Consider the following 22,186-nt stretch of genomic DNA (forward strand, 5'->3'; position numbering starts at 1 on the left):
TGCGGCTAAATCTGGCCCTGTAGTGTCTCTCCTCACTAAGTGTACGTGTGTGTATGTGTGTGTACGTGTGTGTATGTGTGTGTATGGGTGGCATCTGGTTGCAGCTCCATCCAAAAAGGAGCGATAGCGCTGTGACTAGAGCTCAGTCTAAGTGGTCTGCTCTATCCCACCTATTTTATTTTAGCAGGGAGTCTACAGAGTGGAAACCACATACAGGCAGGGTCTAGTCCAGGGCTTTTCAAAGTGAGAGGTGGAAGAAGACTTCAGGGGAGGCAAATACGCTTGAGAAAAATAAAGTAAAACATATGATTCAAAGTTAACATGAGATATATGGGACTTTTTTTAGTTCCAAAGGTGACACTCTAGCATGTTGAACAAATCTGATATAGGATAGGCTGCACAACAACCGAGTGGTTAGCGCGCAGGAGTTCAATTCCACCCTTGTCCATCTCTGTGTGGAGTTTGCATGTTCTCCTTGTGCATGCGTGGGTTTTCTCCTGGTACTCCGATTTCCTCCCACATTCCAAAAAAAACCATGCTAGGTTAATTGGCGACTCCAAATTGTCCATAGGTATGAATGTGAGTGTGAATGGTTGTTTGTCTATATGTGCCCTGTGATTGGCTGGCAACCAGTCCAGGGTGTACCCCGCCTCTCTTGCCCGAAGACAGCTGGGATAGGCTCCAGCACCCCCGTGCGACCCTCGTGAGGAAAAGCGGTAGAAAATGAATGAATGAATGAATATTCTAAGATAGCTAATTTGTCCCACTAATGTAGCCATAGTACAGTGGAACTGACATTTGAAATGATGCCATCATGAACTTTTGTCAGAACAACAACATTTGACTTTAAACAAAGAACAATTGAAATTTTCTCTGTAATAACTCTTTTATTTTTTTAAATAATTAAATATGTGATTATGCATTTTTTTAAACGGTATATACTGTATATACATTACATACAGCAATATTAGAAAACCCACTTCAAGTGTTTTTTTTTTACTTTGTTTGACGATCCTCCAACGCACCACATATGTGTACCCCATCCATCCATTTTCTGCACATGGGCAAGAGGCGGGTCCACCCTGGTACACCACATATAGACAAACAACCATTCACACTCACATTCATACCTATGGATAATTGTGTCATCAGTGAACAATGGCAATTGAAGAGAGAAGGGGAGTGTTTTGAAGTTGATTGTAATAATTATTCCCAAAAAAAGTCACCCTATTGATCTGAAATTGGAATAGAATGTCAACAAGAAGCTAGCAAGAAGGTTTAGAAGGGTGTACTTCATGAATGTGGTTTCTTAGAAATACACATGGCCATCGTCTTCCACACACACATTCACACATGATCACACAAGCGTAACCACGGCCACCTGCCCACCGCCTCAGGCACTGCTGCTTAAGATTTGTTCCGTTTTTTAGGAGGGAAAAAACAATAAATAAATGAAAAAGTCCCTGCATGACACTACACACACACACACACACACACACACCTTTCCTCTCCTCAGTATCAGCTCTTTACTTTTATCTTTCAATTCAAGCGGCCCTTTACCTAAGTCAGACTACAGCAGCAATAAAGGAAATGCAAATGGTGTCCTCTTCAATGCCCTCAGCAGAAACAACTGGCACTTTTATATAACTTGGTTGCAGGGTGGGCATATCTTTTATATTTTTTTTTTTAGCAAAGTCAAAAGCTTCCCTTTTTTTTAGCTGTCACGCTCACACATTCTCACTTTGGCTTTTTGTCACCCCTCAGTCCCGCTCCTTCTCTTAGGGGCTATCAACAAAGTATCAACAAAGAAAAATGTTTAAAAAAAAAAAAGTATTTTATCATTTCAGCCTTTTAGACACACAGAAATTACGTTCTATTTTTTTTAAACAGGGTCAAATCTGAAAACGACTCCTTGTCGTTTCCGTGTAGACAAGCAACCCGCTTCTTTAAGAAAACAATGACGTCATATGACCAGTTTTCACCCAGTGATCGATTCCCATCTGGATGCAACTATTTACAAAATCGGAATAAAAATCCTTGGGACAATTCCATGCGGACAGGGCCTTCTAGCTGCTGCTTGCAGCTACTTGCAAAGTAGTTGCAAACATTTTATCATCCCTCCCTCTTCCTGGTCCAACCCTGTAAGCTATGCTATGTGGTTGTTTGTCTATATGACTATATAGACAAACTATGTCTATGTTTGTCTTTATTGCCCTAGATTGCCCTGTGATTGGCTGGTCACCAGTCCAGGGTGTACCCCGCTTCTCACCCGAAGACAGCTGGGATAGGCTCCAGATACCCGCGACCCTAGTGAGGATAAGCGGCATAGAAAATGGATGGATGTTCTCTTAAACCGGTCATCATCCCATTCAACTTGTTCTTCCGACTCTCTTTTTACTTTCTACCATTACCTTATTATTCTTTATCAGTCGTATCAACATTTTATTAAAATATCATTCCCCTTTCTAGTCTTCTCTCCTCCATCTTTACATATCTTAGCTTATATTTTCACTCCTCTTCCCTTTATGCAATTCTTTATGATTTGAAGGCTCATTTATTAAGATGAGGTAGAAGCACTTCCCCTTGCCTCGCCTCCTTACGGCTTTTTTTTTCGGTGGGCTTTGCAAATATAATTTTCATTTTTTAATTTGATTCATTTAGATTTGATCGTTAATCAGCGGCAAGGGAGAGTTAATTTGGTGTAAAATAGATGAGGTAGTCGGAGAGGGCTCTTTATGAAGTGACTGTCGGCTCATTTTAAGTTATAAAGGAGAGAAGGGGGGAAATTGGACATTTCTCCGTGTCCCATGGGTTGGCCGGGAGCATCATCACAGTTATGTGCTTGGGTGTTGTCGGTCGGAGAGTTTCTTGACCATTTGACCAGTTCTTGATCACTGACTAACAAACACCATTTTTTTTCTGTGAGTGTTTTTCAACCGCGCAGGCCACACAGCTAGTAGACCCGAGTTCAATTCCACCCTCGGCCATCTCTGTGTGGAGTTTGCATGTTCTCCCCGTGCATGCGTGGGTTTTCTCCTGGTACTCCGATTTCCTCCCACATTCCAAAAAAAAACATGCTAGGTTAATTGGTGACTCCAAATTGTCCATAGGTATGAATGTGAGTGTGAATGGTTGTTTGTCTATATGTGCCCTGTGATTGGCTGGTGACCAGTCCAGGGTGTACCCGGCCTCTTGCACGAAGACAGCTGGGATTGGCTCCAGCACTGCCGCAACCCTCTTAAGGACAAGCGGTAGAAAATGAATGAATGAATGTTTGCAAGTGACCCAGTGTGGCTCTTTCAGATTAGTTGTGTTTGTTAGGCTAAGGAAGTAATCTTCACTGGATTATCCTTAAAATGCCTTTTCTCCTCACACTGCAGGTTCTTGACTTTTTAACACACACACACACACACACACACACAAAGAATCATGTCTTAATTAAACAATTGCGTGCGTGAATCCTTTTTAAAAGATTACATCTAATTTTGTCATGCTGGTGAAACTCATTCTGCGGGGCCCGGTGCCTCCTCAGTATCATCTTCGAATGAAGTCCAACAAGAGCTCCAACATCCCTCATCTGGGCCTACCAAATACTCGTACTAATCCTATTTTATTATCTTAAATGAACTTACTCCTCAGGTTCCGCTTATTCTCCAGGGTACATGACACCTATGTCTTCCTTATCCATCTTTAAGTGGTAACCACGGTAACATCCAATACCCTGAGAGACAAGCCTAATTAAATTAAGGCTCCTTTGTGTCAATTAATTAAGGTGACACAGAGAGAGGGAGAGAGAAAGTAAGGAGTCCAAAGCAATTGGTACGGGTAACAGAAAAGGGGAGAGTAAGACCTTAATAATATTTTTTGTTGTTTTTTTTTTGTTTACAAAGCTGACCTCAGTGAAGTGATGAGCATACAGTATATGCGGGTGGTACGTGTCATGAAGAAGTCACTTTTGAATAACATGGCAGCTATAAACCAAAAGGAAGGTCCCATTTTGACTTTAAAGCTTGAAAATGTGTATCTGCATTGTTTCCAGGTGTTCGTCTGGACAGGGTTCGCGGTGGAAGACAGAAGTATAAACGCCGGATAGATGCAGACAACAGTCCGTACCTGAACCCTCAGCTGGCTCTGCCTCCCAAGAAGCCATGTAAGACCACACACACACACACACACACACTTATTCAATCATGAAGTGTAAAAATGTGAATTATTATAATTGTATCAGTGTGTGCAGGCAGGGTTCATGTAGGTAACAAACAGTTGGACCCTAAAAACAGGCACACACATAAATGGAACCAGGCTGGTGGGGAGCCCATCTGTTGGGGACCTAGTTTATTTCCCTGTTTCTACTGCTACCAGTTTAGGGTCATAACATTTTATGCGTGTCATATTTTACTCTAAAGATGTTCATTTAGCTCAACTGTCAAGTCCGGTCATCGCCAAAAGCGGATGATTGGAAAGTGAACATGGGTGAAAGAATGGAAGTGAACGCAAATGTTCTCAGAGAGATGGAGAATAGGAGGAGAAGGTAGGGTGGGAGAGACCAGCCAGAAATTTAATCCGGATTAAATCCAATCTGGCAAACACATCAAACTAGCTTTAGCTCTCTAGCTAACCGTCTGGTGTCTCTCACACACACACACACAGATTGAGCAGTATTTACCAGCTTGCTCCCTACAGCCCATTTTGCTTAAAGCTGGAGCATATTCTGATTTAGTCCAATATGCTGAATGGCTGCACGACAGTTTAAGACCACTTCTGCTACTACTAATCAGGGAAATGATGGGATAATGCAATTGTAGCCGTGCTGCTGTTTGCACACACACACACACACACACAGAAAGCTTCCACTAACCGAATGACCAATTTTACTATTTTACCTCCATCGCTCACAAGAAAAAAGAACAGTAAAATATAATAAAATCATTTAAAAATGATTTATAACATATTCATTCATTCATTTTCTACCGCTTTTCCTCACAAGGGTCGCGGGGAGTGCTGTAGCCTATCCCAGCTGTCTTTCGGGCGAGAGGCGGGGTACACCCTGGACTGGTCGCCAGCCAATCACTGGGCACATATAGACAAACAACCATTCACACTCACGTTCATACTAATATTGAAATATTTATTTGTGAAAACACCTTTCAAAAACTCACTTTATTTAACTTAAAACATCAAAAAAAGGGCAGAACGTGAACAGGAAGAACAGGAAGAAGGCATTTTCTTCTCTTTATGATGACTTCCAGAGGTCGTACTTCAAGGGATGCTCTTTGGAGATTTATACAATGACTCCAAAAATGGATGCACCTTTAATAAATGTACAACTGGCGTTCAAGTGTGAAGTTTTGATGTTTTTTTCTTATATTTTGTAGGCGGAGCGTGGTGGCAAAGTTCAGTCATTTGTGATGAAAATACACACTTCATCATCTCTTTAATAAAAAGGCCTTAAGACAAACCTATATCCAGTCAAATAAAAATATAATAACTAAATAAGAAATAATATCCATAAATAAATATGGATATATATATGATTCCCATTGGACAGTGATGCTGTGTACTGTATTTATATAAATTACATAAAAACCGATAACCTCCCATATAAATGGCATCATTTTCCCTCCTGCACAATTCAATAGAATCAGAGCGTAGCTCCGTGTGTATAATCCGTGTGGCCCATGTGTGGAGCCTCAGCATCCACATTGATTGTGTGGGAATAGAACAATAGCTCAGGGTTTGGAAATGGGCTTTCATTGATTCTAATTAAGGAAACATTAAATAAGATTTACCTGCAGATACAGCTGCGGCCGCTTTTGTGACTCGGATCCTGAGCTGGATAAAAAGGGAATATAAAATGATATTCCTGTAAGACATCTTGTGTTCCTTCCTTATTTTTTTGGTCTTAGCTCATCTTGTGTTGTTATTCCTGTGCTTGATTAATCAGTGGATTAATTTGGGAGCAGAGTATCAGTGTGTTCCTCATGGGCCATAGAGATCTCATCACCACATGTCACTATTACCAGATCAGCTGTTTGGCTTTTAGTATTATCTCCTCCTCCCATTGGTATGGAAACGTTTGGATCACATGCACTTTGGAACGTCCTTATCCTTATTGATAGGAATGGGTATTTTTCCACCTGTTCCATTTAAAACATAATACAATTAACCAAATGATCTATGACTTTATTGTTCCACAGGACATAAATGTTATCGTATCTTCTTGTTCAGCCTTGATTCCTTTCTTATTTGCTCCATTCATATAATTTTATTTGCTGTTAACTCATTAGTCTATAAAATACAGTCTATAAAAATTAGTGTGTTTCGCTTGAACATTTCATGGCTAATCAGACACTTTTTGCTGTGTTATTATTATGATTATACAGTGTGATTTGCATGCGAAATAGTGTTGAATTGAGTTGCCCCCACCTTTGATAACGTCTTTACATACAGTATGGTGGGGGACCATTTCATGTAAGAAGTATTACAGTATTATTATATGGTATATTTGTGGCCAACACGGATGTGAGACAACAATATATTCACCCTCTCTCTGTCTCTGTCTTTCTCCTTGTCTGGTGGTCATGTCAGTTGCCTTTGGCTGCCTTGCAGATAACAAAATCGTATCTCACCTGCTGGTGGCCGAACCAGAGAAGATTTACGCCATGCCTGACCCGACCGTACCAGACAGCGACATCAAGGCCTTGACTACGCTGTGCGACCTGGCCGACAGAGAGCTGGTGGTGAACATCGGCTGGGCCAAGCACATCCCAGGTAGGAGAAGTCTACCGAGGCTCACTTCATGCCGCGATATGGGCACATACATACTGGATGGTAAACCCTCATAGTAGACATGCATGCTGCTTGTACTCAGGCCATGACCTGACCTTTTACCCAAATCCCTGCACCCAGACAGTTTGAACTCTTGACACGTCCAACTGGCCGACCAAATGTCCTCACATACTGTACACGCAACACGCAACACGCAAGGAAATTGTGACCTTATGAAGCAGCCTTCTTAAGCTTTTCTTCATGCACACTCACTGCTTTAAGTACCGGTAAGTGTATATATGAATTTTGAAGCAAAGGTAGCAAAATCTTCAGATTTTGTTTGCACCAGACTTGATCGCCAAAACAACAGGCTTTTATTCCATGTTTAAATTAACAATCATAATCATCATCATCATAATTACACAGGTTACTGTGTGGCTGTATAGCACACGACAAGCCAAAAGACTGAACCCCAAATGTCACTTCCTGTCCTCCACACGGAACACATTTATTGCCTGCCATTGACTTGTCACCAGTCCAGGGTCTACCCCACCTCTCAGCTGGGATAGCCTCCAGCATATCCCCCGCCACCATGGATGGATGTAGTACACACAAAAAGTTTTAGATACATTTTAGAATGAACCTAAAATGTACGGCTGTAGAAACTTTACAGGTGACCTTGATTTGAGGTGCACATGTCCAACATGGTGCCCTGTGATTGGCTGGCGACCAGGTCAAGGTGTGCCCAAAATCAGCTCCAGAATATGGTATGGCGGCATTGCCGTCGTAAAGAGGTTTTCTATGCTAAAAATGTTCCATTTATAAAGTAGAACTCCTACTTTGCGGACTGGGTGTGGAACCAATTAACAGTGATGAACGAGTGATTACTGTAATTCCTAAAACCACCAGACAGAATGTTCTTTAAGAGGGAACAGAAGAAGAGAAGACACCCGTGTTGAGGTTTAGTTTATGGTGATTTCAATAACTAGAAATGCACAAATATGCAACAGTAGGTGGAGATAAACCAAGTCAGTTATGGAAATCGGGGGGCGTGTTTGAGTTGAGAAGGACTAATGAAAGAAATGATTGGTTTTGTGAGGAGGGAATAGATATGCCACAGATTTGCACTACAATAGAATAAGAAATACAATATGACTCCTGTTACTGTTTAAACAGCGCAGTCGATGGTATCAGTGCGCATATTACTGTGTAATCTTCCATCATATACCATCAATGGCATTCATCATGGGCATTATTTCATCAATACAAGTGAAATATGGAAATAATACAAGACATGATACTATACATGGCTTGCATTGATCTATGTGCTGACATGCACTTGCTTATTGATCCTAATGCTATTGTATGTTTAGCCCAGTGACAAGTTATTTTTACTTCAGTGGAAGCACCTTTACGTTTTCTTTTACCCTCTCCTTTCAAGAGAAGCCAGGCTGAGTTAACCTGGTTACCCGCAGGCCACAGTGTGTGTGTGGTGTGTGTGGTGTGTGTGTGTGCACAGACAGAGCGAAGAGCAACGATTGCTTGGCGGTGGAAAGAAGATGGTGTGATTAGATGAGCGAGAAAGGCAATCCGCAGCTCTGTTTACAACACTGAACACTGATCTAATACACACAACACACACACACTTCCAAAGTGATCTAGTGTGGAGTGGAAAGGATTGTCAGAGTGAAATGCAGGAGCTCAACATTTGTTATCCTCTCACGCGTAAGATAAAAAGGTTAACAGGTCTATTCTTGTCAATACATGGCACATATATGCCGCTGTATTGTAGGACGCACACACACACACACACACACACACACACATCTTTTTTGCTATGCTACAGTAATTTTTTAATCAAATTGATGGAGAGAGACAAAGAGAAAAAAGACAGAGGCAGAGTGAGGAGAGGTGAAGCCAATTTATGCTTCATGATATGGTTGCGCTGCGCTGCTCACATGCACACACACACACACACACACACACACACCGTCACACACAGTGGTAACAACGTGTCAAAGCGAGCGCCAGGCAGCTAATTTGAAGTCATTAGATGTCTGCCGTACTGGCAACAATTTGTTACGCTCACACATGCACAAAGGCACGCACACAACAACACGACACGGGCGTGCACACTGAGTTAAGAGCCGTCTGCAGATAGCGAGGAGGCTAAATTGTAAACTAATTTAAACATCACTCAGCGTTAGAGAGGCTGCCTGCAAGACAGGCCCCCGGATAACAAGGCTGCGCTGTGTGTGTATGTGTGTGTGTGTGTGTGTGTGTCGCTGTGTGTGTATGTGTTTATGTGTGCTGCGATTCATGTTTGACACACAGACCGGGCCAACCTTAGAGGCTGGTGACACGCTCACACACGCATGGCTTTGATTGCTTCTTTTATTCCAAGGCTTGGCTTGTATGCATGCGCACATTTCCATACTGATATGGTCTATATGCAAACATTTGATATGTCATTAGGGGAGGAAAATGAGGTTTCAGTGAGTGTGTGTCTCTTGATATCCCACAAAGAATATTAAAGCACACACAAGTGCATGAAAGGGCGTGTGTGAAGAGGAGAGAAGCGTGTTGAAAAGATACTGTCTTGTTGCTGTTGAGGATTTACACACATAGACAATCATGCAGTGTCATATTACTCAGGCAAGTCAGGGTTTTATGTACAGTATATATGTCGAAACCTGTCTTCCTAATTCAGGTTTTACCTTACTAGAGCTTTGTTTGAACAACGAGGGGCAGTAGGGCGGTGCAAGGGGACATAATAATATATTTTAGCAAATATAGGACATAATTAAAGTATTAATTAGAGTCAAACCTTGGTTTTCACACACTCCAGTGTTCCCAAATTTAGATTTTCATACAAAATAGCACATAACAAACTGTCCGGTTTGCACTGTACTGCATCGTTTTCAAACTGGAGTGCCCCAACAATGCTGTTTCATGCATTTCTCATTGAGTGCGACAGAAATAACTCGCCATGGGCCCCCAAAATGTTTGAAGGTGCGACAATAAGTGATCAATAAGTTGAGAAACACAAGGAAATTTGAAGTCACCAGAATGTACGGAATGTCTACATGAACAATAAGTTCCATCCACTTGTCCTTTTTTATTATTTCACACTGTTTTCTGCATGTCAACTCTATTTATTCTCTATAAAAATGTATTTTTTATTAATATTTTTGGGGAGCCTCAAACAGATTATTTGGATTTACATTATAATTTACTGTATGTGTATAATATTATTATTATTATTATTATGCATTTGATTATGGCTATACCACTCAATGGATATGCATGTTCTGCAGGTGATGTGTGCTATGTTCAAGAAGTCAATTGTTGCAACCATTCATAGTAATGTTAACCAGAGAGGCAAATATTAAATATTAGGTACCTCAAATTGTTTATTTATTTATTGTAATGGACATCCAGAGCATCATAACTGAGTGGAGGTCACTATTTGAGGAAATTTGCTATATTATCAGAGGTCTTATTACCAGGACGTGACAGGCCTGGGCATCCCATCATATGGATTACCGAAGACATGTCATGTTAATAAGAGACAACCAGAGCTAGCATGTCACCATTAAGTGTGGATGAGGAGCAGTCAGGTGAGAGAGGAGACGGCCTGGCAAATATTTAAACAAGAGCCAACGAGAGTGTGAACGAAAAGAAAAGACCATTTGTATGCCTGAAGAATGAGTCTTTTTATCCTCTCTCTCTCACTCGTTCTCTTCATAATAGCTAAATGACTAGCAGCCAGTCATGCTAGCAGCTCTTATCTGGACATGGCCATACAAAAGGCCAAGACAGGCAGGCAAGGCGAGCACTTGACTTGAAGGAAGTGAACAAATGAACCAATCAGCGGACAAGAAGCTCTAGCGCAGTATTTTACCAAAACCTGAGGCCTCGTCATAAGAGCTTTTTTTTTTTCTTTATTCAAGAAAAGAAATTACTCTTACGCCCGCCCCCATTCTCTTGCATCGCTATCTACTGATACTTCCTTTCCCCTCATCCTCAGCTTTCTTTCATTCCATTTCAATTTTGACACTCGAAGGGATAAGCGGACTGTAGCGTGTTGGCCGTGAGTCATTTTGATTGAGCTGTTAAAACGCCAGAAGTGAACAGTCTTTTAATCGGCCTCTATGAAGATTTTGGAACCTTGTCGTTTAAGTGGTGGAAATAGGGAAAGTTGCGTGTCTCTTCTGTCTTTCATTCTGTCTTAACCCATTCCTGATCGTTGTTTATTACAAAGTTTTGTTAAAGACCATATTAAGGTGAAAAATGTTGATTGTAAATATAGTAATAATGTGACACACTGCTGGCAATTCAGTGGAATGAGGTTCCCCGGGTTAGAGAAGTTAGCATGGCAATATTTCCCCATTCTGATCATCTAAAAAAGTTGTTTTTAACTATGACAACAATGTATCTACCAACCATACAGGCTGGTAGCTAATGAATGGAGAGAGGTTCCCCGTGCTGGAAAAGTTAGCACATATCTCTGCATTCTGCAACTGTACCTTAAGTCATATTTATGACTGCTTTCAATGATCACAGTTTGTTACAGCTCGCATCTTTATTTCAGTTAGACAAGGTTTAGCTCTGAGCCACAGACACTGTGCTTTTTAGTCATTTTGTCGCAACTAGTTTGATGTTGAAACTTATAATTGAACATAATGAGCAAGGTAAATTTAGCAGAGGGACCATTATGAACTTGAAAAAAACACAACATTGATGATAAATTCGATAAGAATACAGTATAGCTACCAAACACACATAACGGTGGCTGGTAAATGGAGTTGGGTTCCCCAGGCAGGAGAAAGCTAGCGGAAACATTCTGGTTCTGCAAGCTGCCTTTACACATATCGTATTTTGTTACGCATAGCTTGTGTATTACAGTGAGAGGAGGTTTACCTCTGAGCCTCAGACACTGTGCTTTTTAGTCAGTGTGCAACAACCGGTTGATTATAAGTATTATAATAATGTATCGACATACCACACAGACAGGTGGTTAGTAAATGGAGTGAGGTTCCCCTGACTGGACAAGTTAGCATGTCAGTAATTGCCATTTGTAACATTCATTTTAGGTTTAATTTTACCTTCATATGTTCACATTTTGTTATAGCTAGCTTGTAAATTTGTAAGAGAAGGGATATAGCTTTGAGCCTCAGGCACAGTGCTTTCTATTCTTTTTGTTACAATTACGAGTTGATTCACCAGATGGTTGTTTTTTCTCTATGTGTCTTGTGATTGGCTGGCGACCAGTCCGGGGTGTACCCCACTTCTCGCCCAAAGTCAGCTGGGATAGGCTCCAGCATACCCCCGTGATCCTAGTGAGGATAATTGTCACATATAATGGATGGAATATATACAGTATGTTGCTGTGGTTATACACTAACACAGCCATTCCCAGCCAAAATAGGATGCAGAAGAAGAGCAAATTGAAGTAGAGTAGAGTCGAATGGAGGGAATGGTGCTGCATGAGAGGTGAATGAAAAGTGTGTAGGGTCACACACATTAGCTCCGATACCCCCAAAGAGCCTTTAACACAATACCATTCTGACCTGTTTGGCTAAGTACCCCCACCTCACCCCTTCAACCTCTCATGCGACCTTCCTCGCTCTCGTTCCGCTCGCTCTCACATGACCTTTGACCCTCTTCCTCCAGTGTATCTTTAACCCCTTCATTATACAGTCAACCTCATCGCTCACCTATTGCCATTCACCGCTTCCTTGGTGGTGTGTGTGCATATCGTCATCGGTCCACATATATAGTACGTCTATGCAGATTGTAGGCTTCTCTGGTTGTTGCTAGCCAATCAGTCGATCAGACACTCAGCAAATATTGATTTATGGAAGTGTCCTGCCCCTTTTAGCAAATCAAATGTTGAATCTCAGCACACACACACACACGTTCATAGATATTCACATCTTTGACTGTGACACTGTAATTTCACTAAATGAACTCTGATGCTCATTATGACACTTCATTGTGTCTATGTGTTTCGGGGCAAAGACACCTACCACTATACATTCATTCATTTTCTACCGCTTTTCCTCACAAGGGTCGCGGAGGGGTGCTGGAGCCTATCCCAGCTGTCTTCGGGCGAGAGGCGGGGTACACCCTGGACTGGTCGCCAGCCAATCACAGGGCACATATAGACAAACAACCATTCACACTCACATTCATACCTATGGACAATTTGGAGTCACCAATTAACCTAGCATGTTTTTGGAATGTGGGAGGAAACCGGAGTACCCGGAGAAAACCCACGCATGCACGGGGAGAACATGCAAACTCCACACAGAGATGGTGGGAGGGTGGAATTGAACCCTGGTCTCCTAGCTGTGAGGTCTGCGCGCTAACCACTAGACCGCCGTGCCGCCCCACCTACCACTAAACATGGACAAATTGGAGGACACTCAGTTAAGATGAAATGTCTTATTATTTTTGAATGTTTTCCTCTGTGGTCCACACATGCGTTTGATCTCTCTTTGCCATTACCTCCTGTGCAATAACTAAAATGTCAGGTGTGTATACACACACACAACATGCGCATTCTATAAAGTCGGTGGCAGCTTTGGCCCCATTCTGTCTGCTAACACTAGTTCACCTTGACAATCACAGCATGCTCGCTGCCTTCTCACACACGCAAACGCTCACCTTGACACACACCAGGCACACTACTGTACTCTATGTAAGGCCACACGTTGCACCAATGCAATATTTGGGTATTCCTGTTAGGAGAAAATTAGAGTTATGATTTGCCGGTAATAACATTTACAATACCTCTTGTATTCTAATGGCATTTCTCTTCAATGTATCCTATTTGGATTTACAATTGTATTTAGTCCATAGTGTTTGTCAGTTTGTTTCCTTGTGTGCTCTGTAATGCTTATCTTCATGAATGTGTTTCCACTTGCTGTTGATTTTCTCACAGCTCTGTTGGGCATCTTTGATTTCCATTCTTGTTCCTCCCCTCCGCAGCATAACACATTTAGACGCCAATGCTTCACTTCTGAATGTGTGTGTTGTGTGTGTGTGTGTGTCCTGTGCTCCATCTTCTTATCTTTGCATTAGAGACATCCTATCTTCCAGTGGCGGTCGCTTATTGCAGCCCACACAAACAAACACATCCCTGTTTGCAGATGAAAACAAATATTGGTGAAATCAAATTAGCGCAGGAATATTTGATATCTGATCTTTATGTTTGGATTAAGTGGGGCTTGCTATATTGGGTTAAAGGCTGCAGCAGGTATTGAAGGCTTGTTGTCAATACGAGAAAACAAAGGGGAGAACTTTTTACCTTTTTACTTGATTTTTATGTTTTGTATTTTCTCATTTGGTACACTTGCACAATTTTGAGATGCAACACGTAGGCTCATAATAACACACAGTTTTCACGTGCCACAAGCAATACTATTTGACAATTTTCTTTGAAAATATACCAACATTTTTAGATCAGCATGGGCTTTTAAAATTTTTTTTTGTCATGCCACTATTGAAGGGTACCTAATTGACAGCATGGTAGAAAAGTGCAATGATAACCATAGACTTGCACATTTTGGAACAGATGATGAATTAAATATCCCAAATCTTCATTAACGCTACTCCGCGACGGCAACATTTTCTACTAGTTTCACTTTCATTTTATTTTTGGCTTGTTAACTCCTCTTCACTCCTGAATAAAATATTACTCAAACATTTTGAACCCAGAACGGACAATTGAATTTTACATGACTTCCTATGGGATCGTACATTCATTCATTCATTTTCTACCACTTATCCTCACTAGGGTCGCGGGCGTGCTGGAGCCTATCCCAGCTGTGAGGCTGGGTACACAGCCAATCACAGGGCACATATAGACAAACAACCATTCACACTCACATTCATACCTATGGACAATTTGGAGTCGCCAATTAACCTAGTTTAGTTTTGCAATTAAAGCAACATGGAGCTTCCACTGTAACGTAACTTTATGTGTTTTCATGAAAAAGCTGCATAGTTATGTTATGTTAAATTGCTTGAATGGGTTTCCAATGGCTTCGCTGTTGTGCACAAGCAAACAAACAAACCCACAGCACCCTCATAAAGCATCACAGTGACACGTACCTTCATCAGGTCACACGTCGGTGGTGACACAACCTAATGTCACTGCAGCAGATGGAGCTGACACATCATGCAGACACGCATCTGCACACATGACTCTTCTTTTCACACATGCTACCAGCTGCCACAATGACTGTATTCACCTGTGTCACACCGTGTTAGGACCACACCTTTTTAACACTCAAGTCACCTGAACGGTTACAATGTTGATCTAAAGGAAGGAAACACTGTCAGTCGATGTTTTTATATAAAAAAACCCAAAACAAAACACTGTGTTAAGATTTGCACTCAGCAGCCCATTGCTGTTTTATCCTGATTACATTAGCAAATCAAATCCATTTATCTGTCAGCCTGCGATGTGAGCACAACGTCTAATCTGCATCAAATACTGTCTGTCACACACCCATTGTGTAGACGTGTACATTGCATCAACATAGACACACACACACACACACCAAGGCATGTCAAGACTTAACAATTTAATACAATGAGTAGTGACAAATAAATCAGCATCTGAGGCCATCATCCTCATAGAAGTTGTCACGAGCAAACAGTCAGCTTTTACTACTTTCAATTTGTGTGTGTGTGTGTGTGTGTGTGTGTTAGAGTGAGAAAGCTATGGGAAGAGAGAGAAGATGTGATGTGATATGATATGATGGCGGGGCATAAAGATAGATGATCATAATTACACACAGGCCAAACTCCATTTCAAATCATCATCATCCCATTCTGTCTGCTGCTACCCTGCACACACACACACACACACACACACACACATACTAAAAGCCATATGAAAAGTTCACGCATACAAAGGCATTGGCATACATGTAATGCTCACCTATGCATGCGGAAAATCTAGCGGAAGAAGCGACATCATTTTTGTCGGTTCATGCAAAGTTCACAGACAGCCATGAAATAGTTATTCCCTCCCTCCTTCGCTTTCCTATTTATCGGTTTACTTTTGCCCTCCTTCTCCTCCTCCTCTCCCATTTACCTCCTTCTCTCCCTCCTGCATCGCATCCACCCTCGCCCATTTTCCCTTCATTGTTCTTAAATAAGAGTGTGGAGGATTCATCCATTCCATCAGGGGATAAGCAGGTGGTAAAATGGGATTAGGGAGCGCCTGTCAGCAGCTGAGGAGGACGTATGGCCTGTGCACAGACGCCATACAAACACATATATAGGGATATAATGTAAATATCATGAACACACACTCTTCGCAGCTGCTCTCTTCATTAGTGTGTGTGTTTCGAATGGTGTTACTGTCATAGTTGACCAGTTAGTGTCCCCCCATTGTATGTATTGTAGCTGTTTAATGAAACCAATGGAGCAAACCTGCTGCAAAAACGCTAGTTAAAGATATGAAACAGTAGCACTGTGCTGTCCCATCTGTTAAAAAATGCATTGTGAAGAAGGACCTGACCCGACCACGATAGATTTCTAAAAATGATTTTTATCATAATTAGAGCACTGTAGATATGGAATAACACCCCTATAGCCGCCTTTAAACTCCTGTTATTCTTTGTTTACAATATTTTGCTCAACTGTATTGAGCAGTAAGTAAGACAAAGACGGTAATGATAAAGTAAGAAACCAAAACCTTACCACTTCCACATGGAATGGTAGGAGCACTGTGTCGTGTCATGTAATATTACTGACACCGAGTGGCCAGAATACTATATATAACTTGTTTTGAATATTATTTGACTAATAATAATCCATAGAACAGCGGACGAGTGGTTAGCAGGTAGGCCACACAGCTAGAAGACCCGAGTTCAATTCCACCGTCGGCCATCTCTGTGTGGAGTTTGCATGTTCTCCCCGTGCATGCGTGGGTTTTCTCCGTCCGGGTAGTCCGGTTTCCTCCCACATTCCAAAAACATGCTAGGTTAATTGGCGACTCCCAAATGTCCATAGGTATGAATATGAGTGTGAATGGTTGTTTATGTTTTTGTCTATATGTGCCCTGTGATTGGCTGGCGACCAGTCCAGGGTGTACCCTGTCTCTCACCCGAAGACAGCTGGGATAGGCTCCAGCACATCTCGTGACCCTCGTGAGGATAAGCGGTAGAAAATGAATGAATAATCCATAGTCAACGACAAAAGAACAGTCATTTATTAGTTAATTAATCTTTGAAAAAAAATAGTGAGGGAGTGATGTTCAACCGTGATATGGCAAGGGATGACTATAATCTAAAGAAGAAGATGAATATGCTAAATTAACATAACAAGCCAACGAGTCCAGTTAACATAAAGCAGGTTCACCAAGCTCCTGATCTAAATCCACATCATTGAATTCTTCATTCTCGGAGTCGCTAGCACCACTAGCATCCTCTCACAGCTGTTGTCAGTAATGTTCACTCTTTGGTGCATGACTGTCAGTATCTTGATATATATATATAAGTCCCACATGGCTATTACTCAGGAACAGTCTAGAAAATACAATATGTACTGGAAAAATACAAGAAAAGATCCTCAATATGAAACTCATGGGTCAGTCAGGTATCACTCATGTGTCGTATTTAGCCCACAAGCCTCCAGTTGAATAGCACTGGTCTAAAAAGTAAAACTTTCCCTTTCTAAATCACCATCAACGCCTGTCTTTGGTGAGGCCTGGTCGGGTCAGAAGCACCATGTCCTCACACAGCGGTGCACGCACGTTGCTAGCAGTGCTCCAGCTTGCGTCCATAAAAGCCCCGGACACACTCCGGCGCTCTAATTTATGACAATAACGCACCATAAACCTTCTACATTTTCTTTGTGTTCGATCTGAGCGCGCCTTATAAGCATGCTGATGGGATGTTTCATCTGCAGGCTGCTATCACAGCTGTCTGCCTCATTGTCTGTCCCAGATGTATGGCAGCACAGTGTGTGTGTGTGTGTGTGTGTGTGTTTGCATGGACGTACATTGGTCAGATTGTTCAAATAAATACACACATTTGTCCTCACATGCATTTTGTATATCTAAACACAACATGCCAAGATGAAGAATACATACATACATACGTGTGTGTGTGTGTGTGTGTGCTGTCCATCAAGCCACACACTCAGCCGAAGCAAACCACTGGCTTGCTTGCTGATGATGACATATGAGTTCCTGGCCGTGGTAATGGCTGTTAAATCTCATAATTACACGCTTCTTTATTGCAATGCATAATGACCCTGCAGCACTATTGGACAATTAATTAAGATTTTCAGCCCCAGCCTTTTTTTTTTTCCAAGCCCCAGATGACGACGTGGAATGAGGTCTAAATGTTCTTGTCTCCAAGCTAGGACATTACAGCGCCAGTGAGAAAGCTCTGTGCGCATCACTATTCATCTCTTCCCCCCATTTTGTCCATCTTCAAGCTTTTCTCTCTCCATGCTCGTCATCCTCAATGATGATGATATTGGAGAGAGTATCTCTAATCTGTCAATGCTAAATTAATCCCTGTGGAGTTTGTGTGCTTGTGGTTCCATGGGAAGCTAGCGGGGATTAGGGAGATAGGATCAACATGGCCTCATAAGCTCATATTTGGACAACAGGCCAGGAAACAGGAAGTGATTAGAGTGTTTGTTTTAAAGCAACAATCGGCCTGAATCTTAATTCATTTTATGAAGACCGGTGCTTGAACGAGTTCAATAGGATGCGTTCATTGAACACGTTTTCTAAGAATGTTGAACTGAATGCAAAGTATAACGTTCAGATTATGTGAGAATCATCTCCACCGTGTAGGTCCAGTTACAATCTGATCAAACACTTTTGGGCTGACATAAAACAGAGGACGTTTTCCATATTGCAGCGATATTTCTTATAGCTGTTTTCTTCTTCTAGCTGTAATGGCTAAATAAGTAGACATTTTTCCAATGCTTGCTCTCCTCTGCAGGAAAAACATGTTATTGCGGGGAAATTGTTCCAAGAAAGTAATCCAGCAAAGGATCAATAGACAGCCACAACACAGTTAATTGAACAAACTGGGAAAATGAATTCATTACAGATCAGATTGATACATAGATAGCTGACTGGCCTTAAACCCCACTGCTTGAGCTTAAGTCCTCGCGCAAGCCTCATCTACGGTTTTAAATGGATCTACGTGGAATTCCTGCAATAATTGCATTGTGGTGCACAATCAGTTATTAGCCAATATTTCGCTGTTTTTCATGACTGTAAATTATGCTTATATACATGTAATACAGATATACTCAAAGTTTAATATCACTTAGAAATGCTCAATGACGTACAGAGAATGAGTTGCTAAGTCCTGCTTGTGCTCCTGCAAAGATGCTTTGCTGGATGGCTGCCATGTTTTAAGTCAAATGTGTTTTGTGAAGAGTTTTATCAGTCAGTTTGACTTTTGGGCTCTTTAGGGTGTAATTACAACACCGGGTTGAACCCGGGTCTCCTAGCATGCTATCCATTCATCCACCGTGCAGCCAGAAAATAATGAATAGAGCAAATATGTTAGATTTATCAGCACAACTTCTTCTTCATTTGCCACTTTTTGTTTCATTTCCAACTAAAAGACACCGATTTTCAACTAAAGCTTGACTTTTAATCAAATAAATGTAATAATTTTGGTCCATATAGTTTCGGTACCAACAGACACCTACAGTACACTATACTTGCTTTATTCTTGCTAATTGCAGTTTTCTTCTCTTTCTCCTGCAAAAATGTCTGTCAGCAGTGTCAATGTGTGTGGGACCCATAGAGATTTAACACGTCTAAGCTAACACACACACACACACACACATACCATGGTCATTCCTGCCTGCATCAGCAGTGAATCATGAAAGGAAGAGGAGGGTGCAGGAGATACACAAAGAAAAGAACTATGTCTTCAGTGTGTCCATTGCAGAGTGATGATTGTCAGTTAGACAGAACTGTCCACGTAGAGTTAAGAAGACCCAATTGGGTCTTCACATTCCTACACACACACACACACACACACACACACAAATCACACTGGTGAAGCTGGAAGTGGGTAATTAAAATGTAAATATTGATATTTTATTATTTGAAATGGCTCCACTGCAGTGCTCTTAATGTCACTCCATCTGGCGTCTCCACAGAGACCCAGGCTCACCCCCAACCATCCACAATGCCCCCTCCGAGGCGACCCGGGCCCACCGGCACCCCACAGCCACCTCAGTGTGGTCACACTTTCCAATGTGTCTCTAATTAAGTCTAAATATTAGCAGCAGCGACCACAGAGGCAGCACACTTGACACATACACACAGACACTGCACAAAGCTACTCTCTATTTCACACACACACTCATATCCACTAAAGCAATGGGAAGATTTTAAGTGTTAATCTGGCAGTGGTGCTGATGGTGTCTAATGTATGCAATTAACAGTCAGCCAAGGCTGAGGTTTGGTAATTAGCTGGCTGTTCACACTGATTAGAGGCGAGCAGCCCTGTGACTACTGCACTCTCCCCGAGGCCGCTCACACTGGAAGGGTGGAGGTGGAGGGGCGCTATGTGGTCCAAGGAGAGGTGGAGAGGGGGGTTGGTAGGGGAAGGAAATGGAGAAAAGATATTTTCACCAACAATGGGAGAGGTGGTGAAGGTGATTATGTACATAATTAATGTGTTTCTAAGCAATGAAAGTGACTGATGTGGTGTCACTTTCCACCCAATGTTCCTACGGAAGTCATTATTTCATCAGAGTGGACCACCAGCCATCGTCAGGACAGGTTTTTTATTTTTAATATACAGTGAATATAGCAAGTTCAGTGCAACATGTTTACTTGCAGGTTGATTATTCATTCATTCATTCATTCATTTTCTACCGTTTTTCCTCACGAGGGTCGCGGAAGGTGCTGGAGCCTATCCCAGCTGTCTTTGGGCGAGAGGCGGGGTACACCCTGGACTGGTCGCCAGCCAATCACAGGGCACATATAGACAAACAACCATTCACACTCACATTCATACCTATGGACTATTTGGAGTCGCCAATTACTTTTGAAGAACATGCAAACTCCACACAGAGATGCCCAAGCAGGGGATCGAACCTGGGTCTCCTAGCATGCTAGCCATTTTTTTCCACCGTGCAGCCTACCAGAAAATAATGAATAGAGCAAATATGTTAGATTTATCTGCAGCACAGTTTCTTCATTTGCCACTTTTTGTTTCATTTCCAACTAAAAGACACCGATTTTCAACTAAAGCTTGACTTTTAATCAAATAAATGTAATAATTTTGGTCCATATAGTTTCGGTACCAACAGACACCTACAGTACACTATACATGCTTTATTCTTGCTAATGGCCAATTAACCTAGCATGTTTTTGGAATGTGGAAGGAAACCGGAGTACCCGGAGAAAGCAGGTTGATGAATAAAATGATAATACTCTTTGAAATGAAAGTAAATTTTGATTAGAGATTCACCTTCACAACAGAATAACGCTAACCAAGGCACCCCTGTAAATGTCTGTTCTTGGTCTTCCAAATAAATGACTTCCACTCCAAAATGAACCCAGTGAAATGACTTTCACTCCACACAGAATCCTGCAGTGAAATAATGCGTTACAATGCAACATAATCCAGCATTTGAGAGTACCCCTTACACTCTGGTATCATCGCATCTCTATTGGAGATCTGATTCATATCGTATGGGGCGCTCACTTCACACCATTCCGTATTGGTGCCATTGACAAAGAACGAGAAAAAGTGAGAAACGGGCACAAAAAGCCAAAGAAATATGACACACAACCACAGAGTTAATCCTTAGATGTTCACTAAAATGAGGTCTGGGCCAATGACAATAGTTTGAACTTATTAACTGGCTTTTGAAGCCTAGTTTGTACTCAAAAGCTTTGGGTTGTCGACATTTGTACACCTAAAAAAAAATGTTTTCATTGTTTTGTTTTTTTTTTTGTGAGTGAGTGATGTCATTTCTAAAGTGAAGTGCCTATTAAGCAATCCCCCGACAATACAGTACACATGGATGTGTGTGTGTGTGTGTGTGTGTCTTTAAAGCTTTCCAAATTAACTGGTTCTCTGAGTAGATTTGTTTCCATCTCGTTGCGCATCTCTGTATAATTGGGTCAGCTGGTGAGTGTGTGCATGTGAATGTGTGTGTTTGTGTGTGTGTGTGTTTGAGAGAAAGATGACATTTGCCACTATGCTTTCCTGAATGTGTGTGTGTATCTTGTTTATTTGAGCTTGGCCAAAGCCATCACAGGGGGTTCATGTTCATTTGGGCTGGCGTCTGGCCGTATGGTACCAAACAGTTTGAGGTACACACACACACACACACACACACACAGAGACACAAGCTGAAATAACTGAGCACTAAGGGATCTTTCTTGACACAG

At 41.7% G+C, this 22,186-nt stretch overlaps 1 protein-coding gene across 5 annotated transcripts in view; it reads left to right on the forward strand.

Annotated features, from left to right (window-relative positions):
• The window catches only part of esrrga (estrogen-related receptor gamma a), a 76,870-nt gene that overhangs the window by 38,109 nt on the left and 16,575 nt on the right, over nucleotides 1-22,186 (forward strand). For 3 of the 5 annotated variants that reach the window (XM_058088715.1, XM_058088711.1, XM_058088712.1), the window contains exons 5-6: nucleotides 4,040-4,150; nucleotides 6,589-6,771. In XM_058088715.1, the coding sequence (XP_057944698.1) occupies nucleotides 4,040-4,150; nucleotides 6,589-6,771 (294 nt within the window). The remainder of the gene's footprint in view (nucleotides 1-4,039; nucleotides 4,151-6,588; nucleotides 6,772-22,186) is intronic. The other 2 variants (XM_058088713.1, XM_058088714.1) reach the window with 1 other exon arrangement.

The sequence above is a fragment of the Doryrhamphus excisus genome, chromosome 12 (genome assembly GCF_030265055.1).
Source record: "Doryrhamphus excisus isolate RoL2022-K1 chromosome 12, RoL_Dexc_1.0, whole genome shotgun sequence".
Taxonomy (NCBI): domain Eukaryota; kingdom Metazoa; phylum Chordata; class Actinopteri; order Syngnathiformes; family Syngnathidae; genus Doryrhamphus; species Doryrhamphus excisus.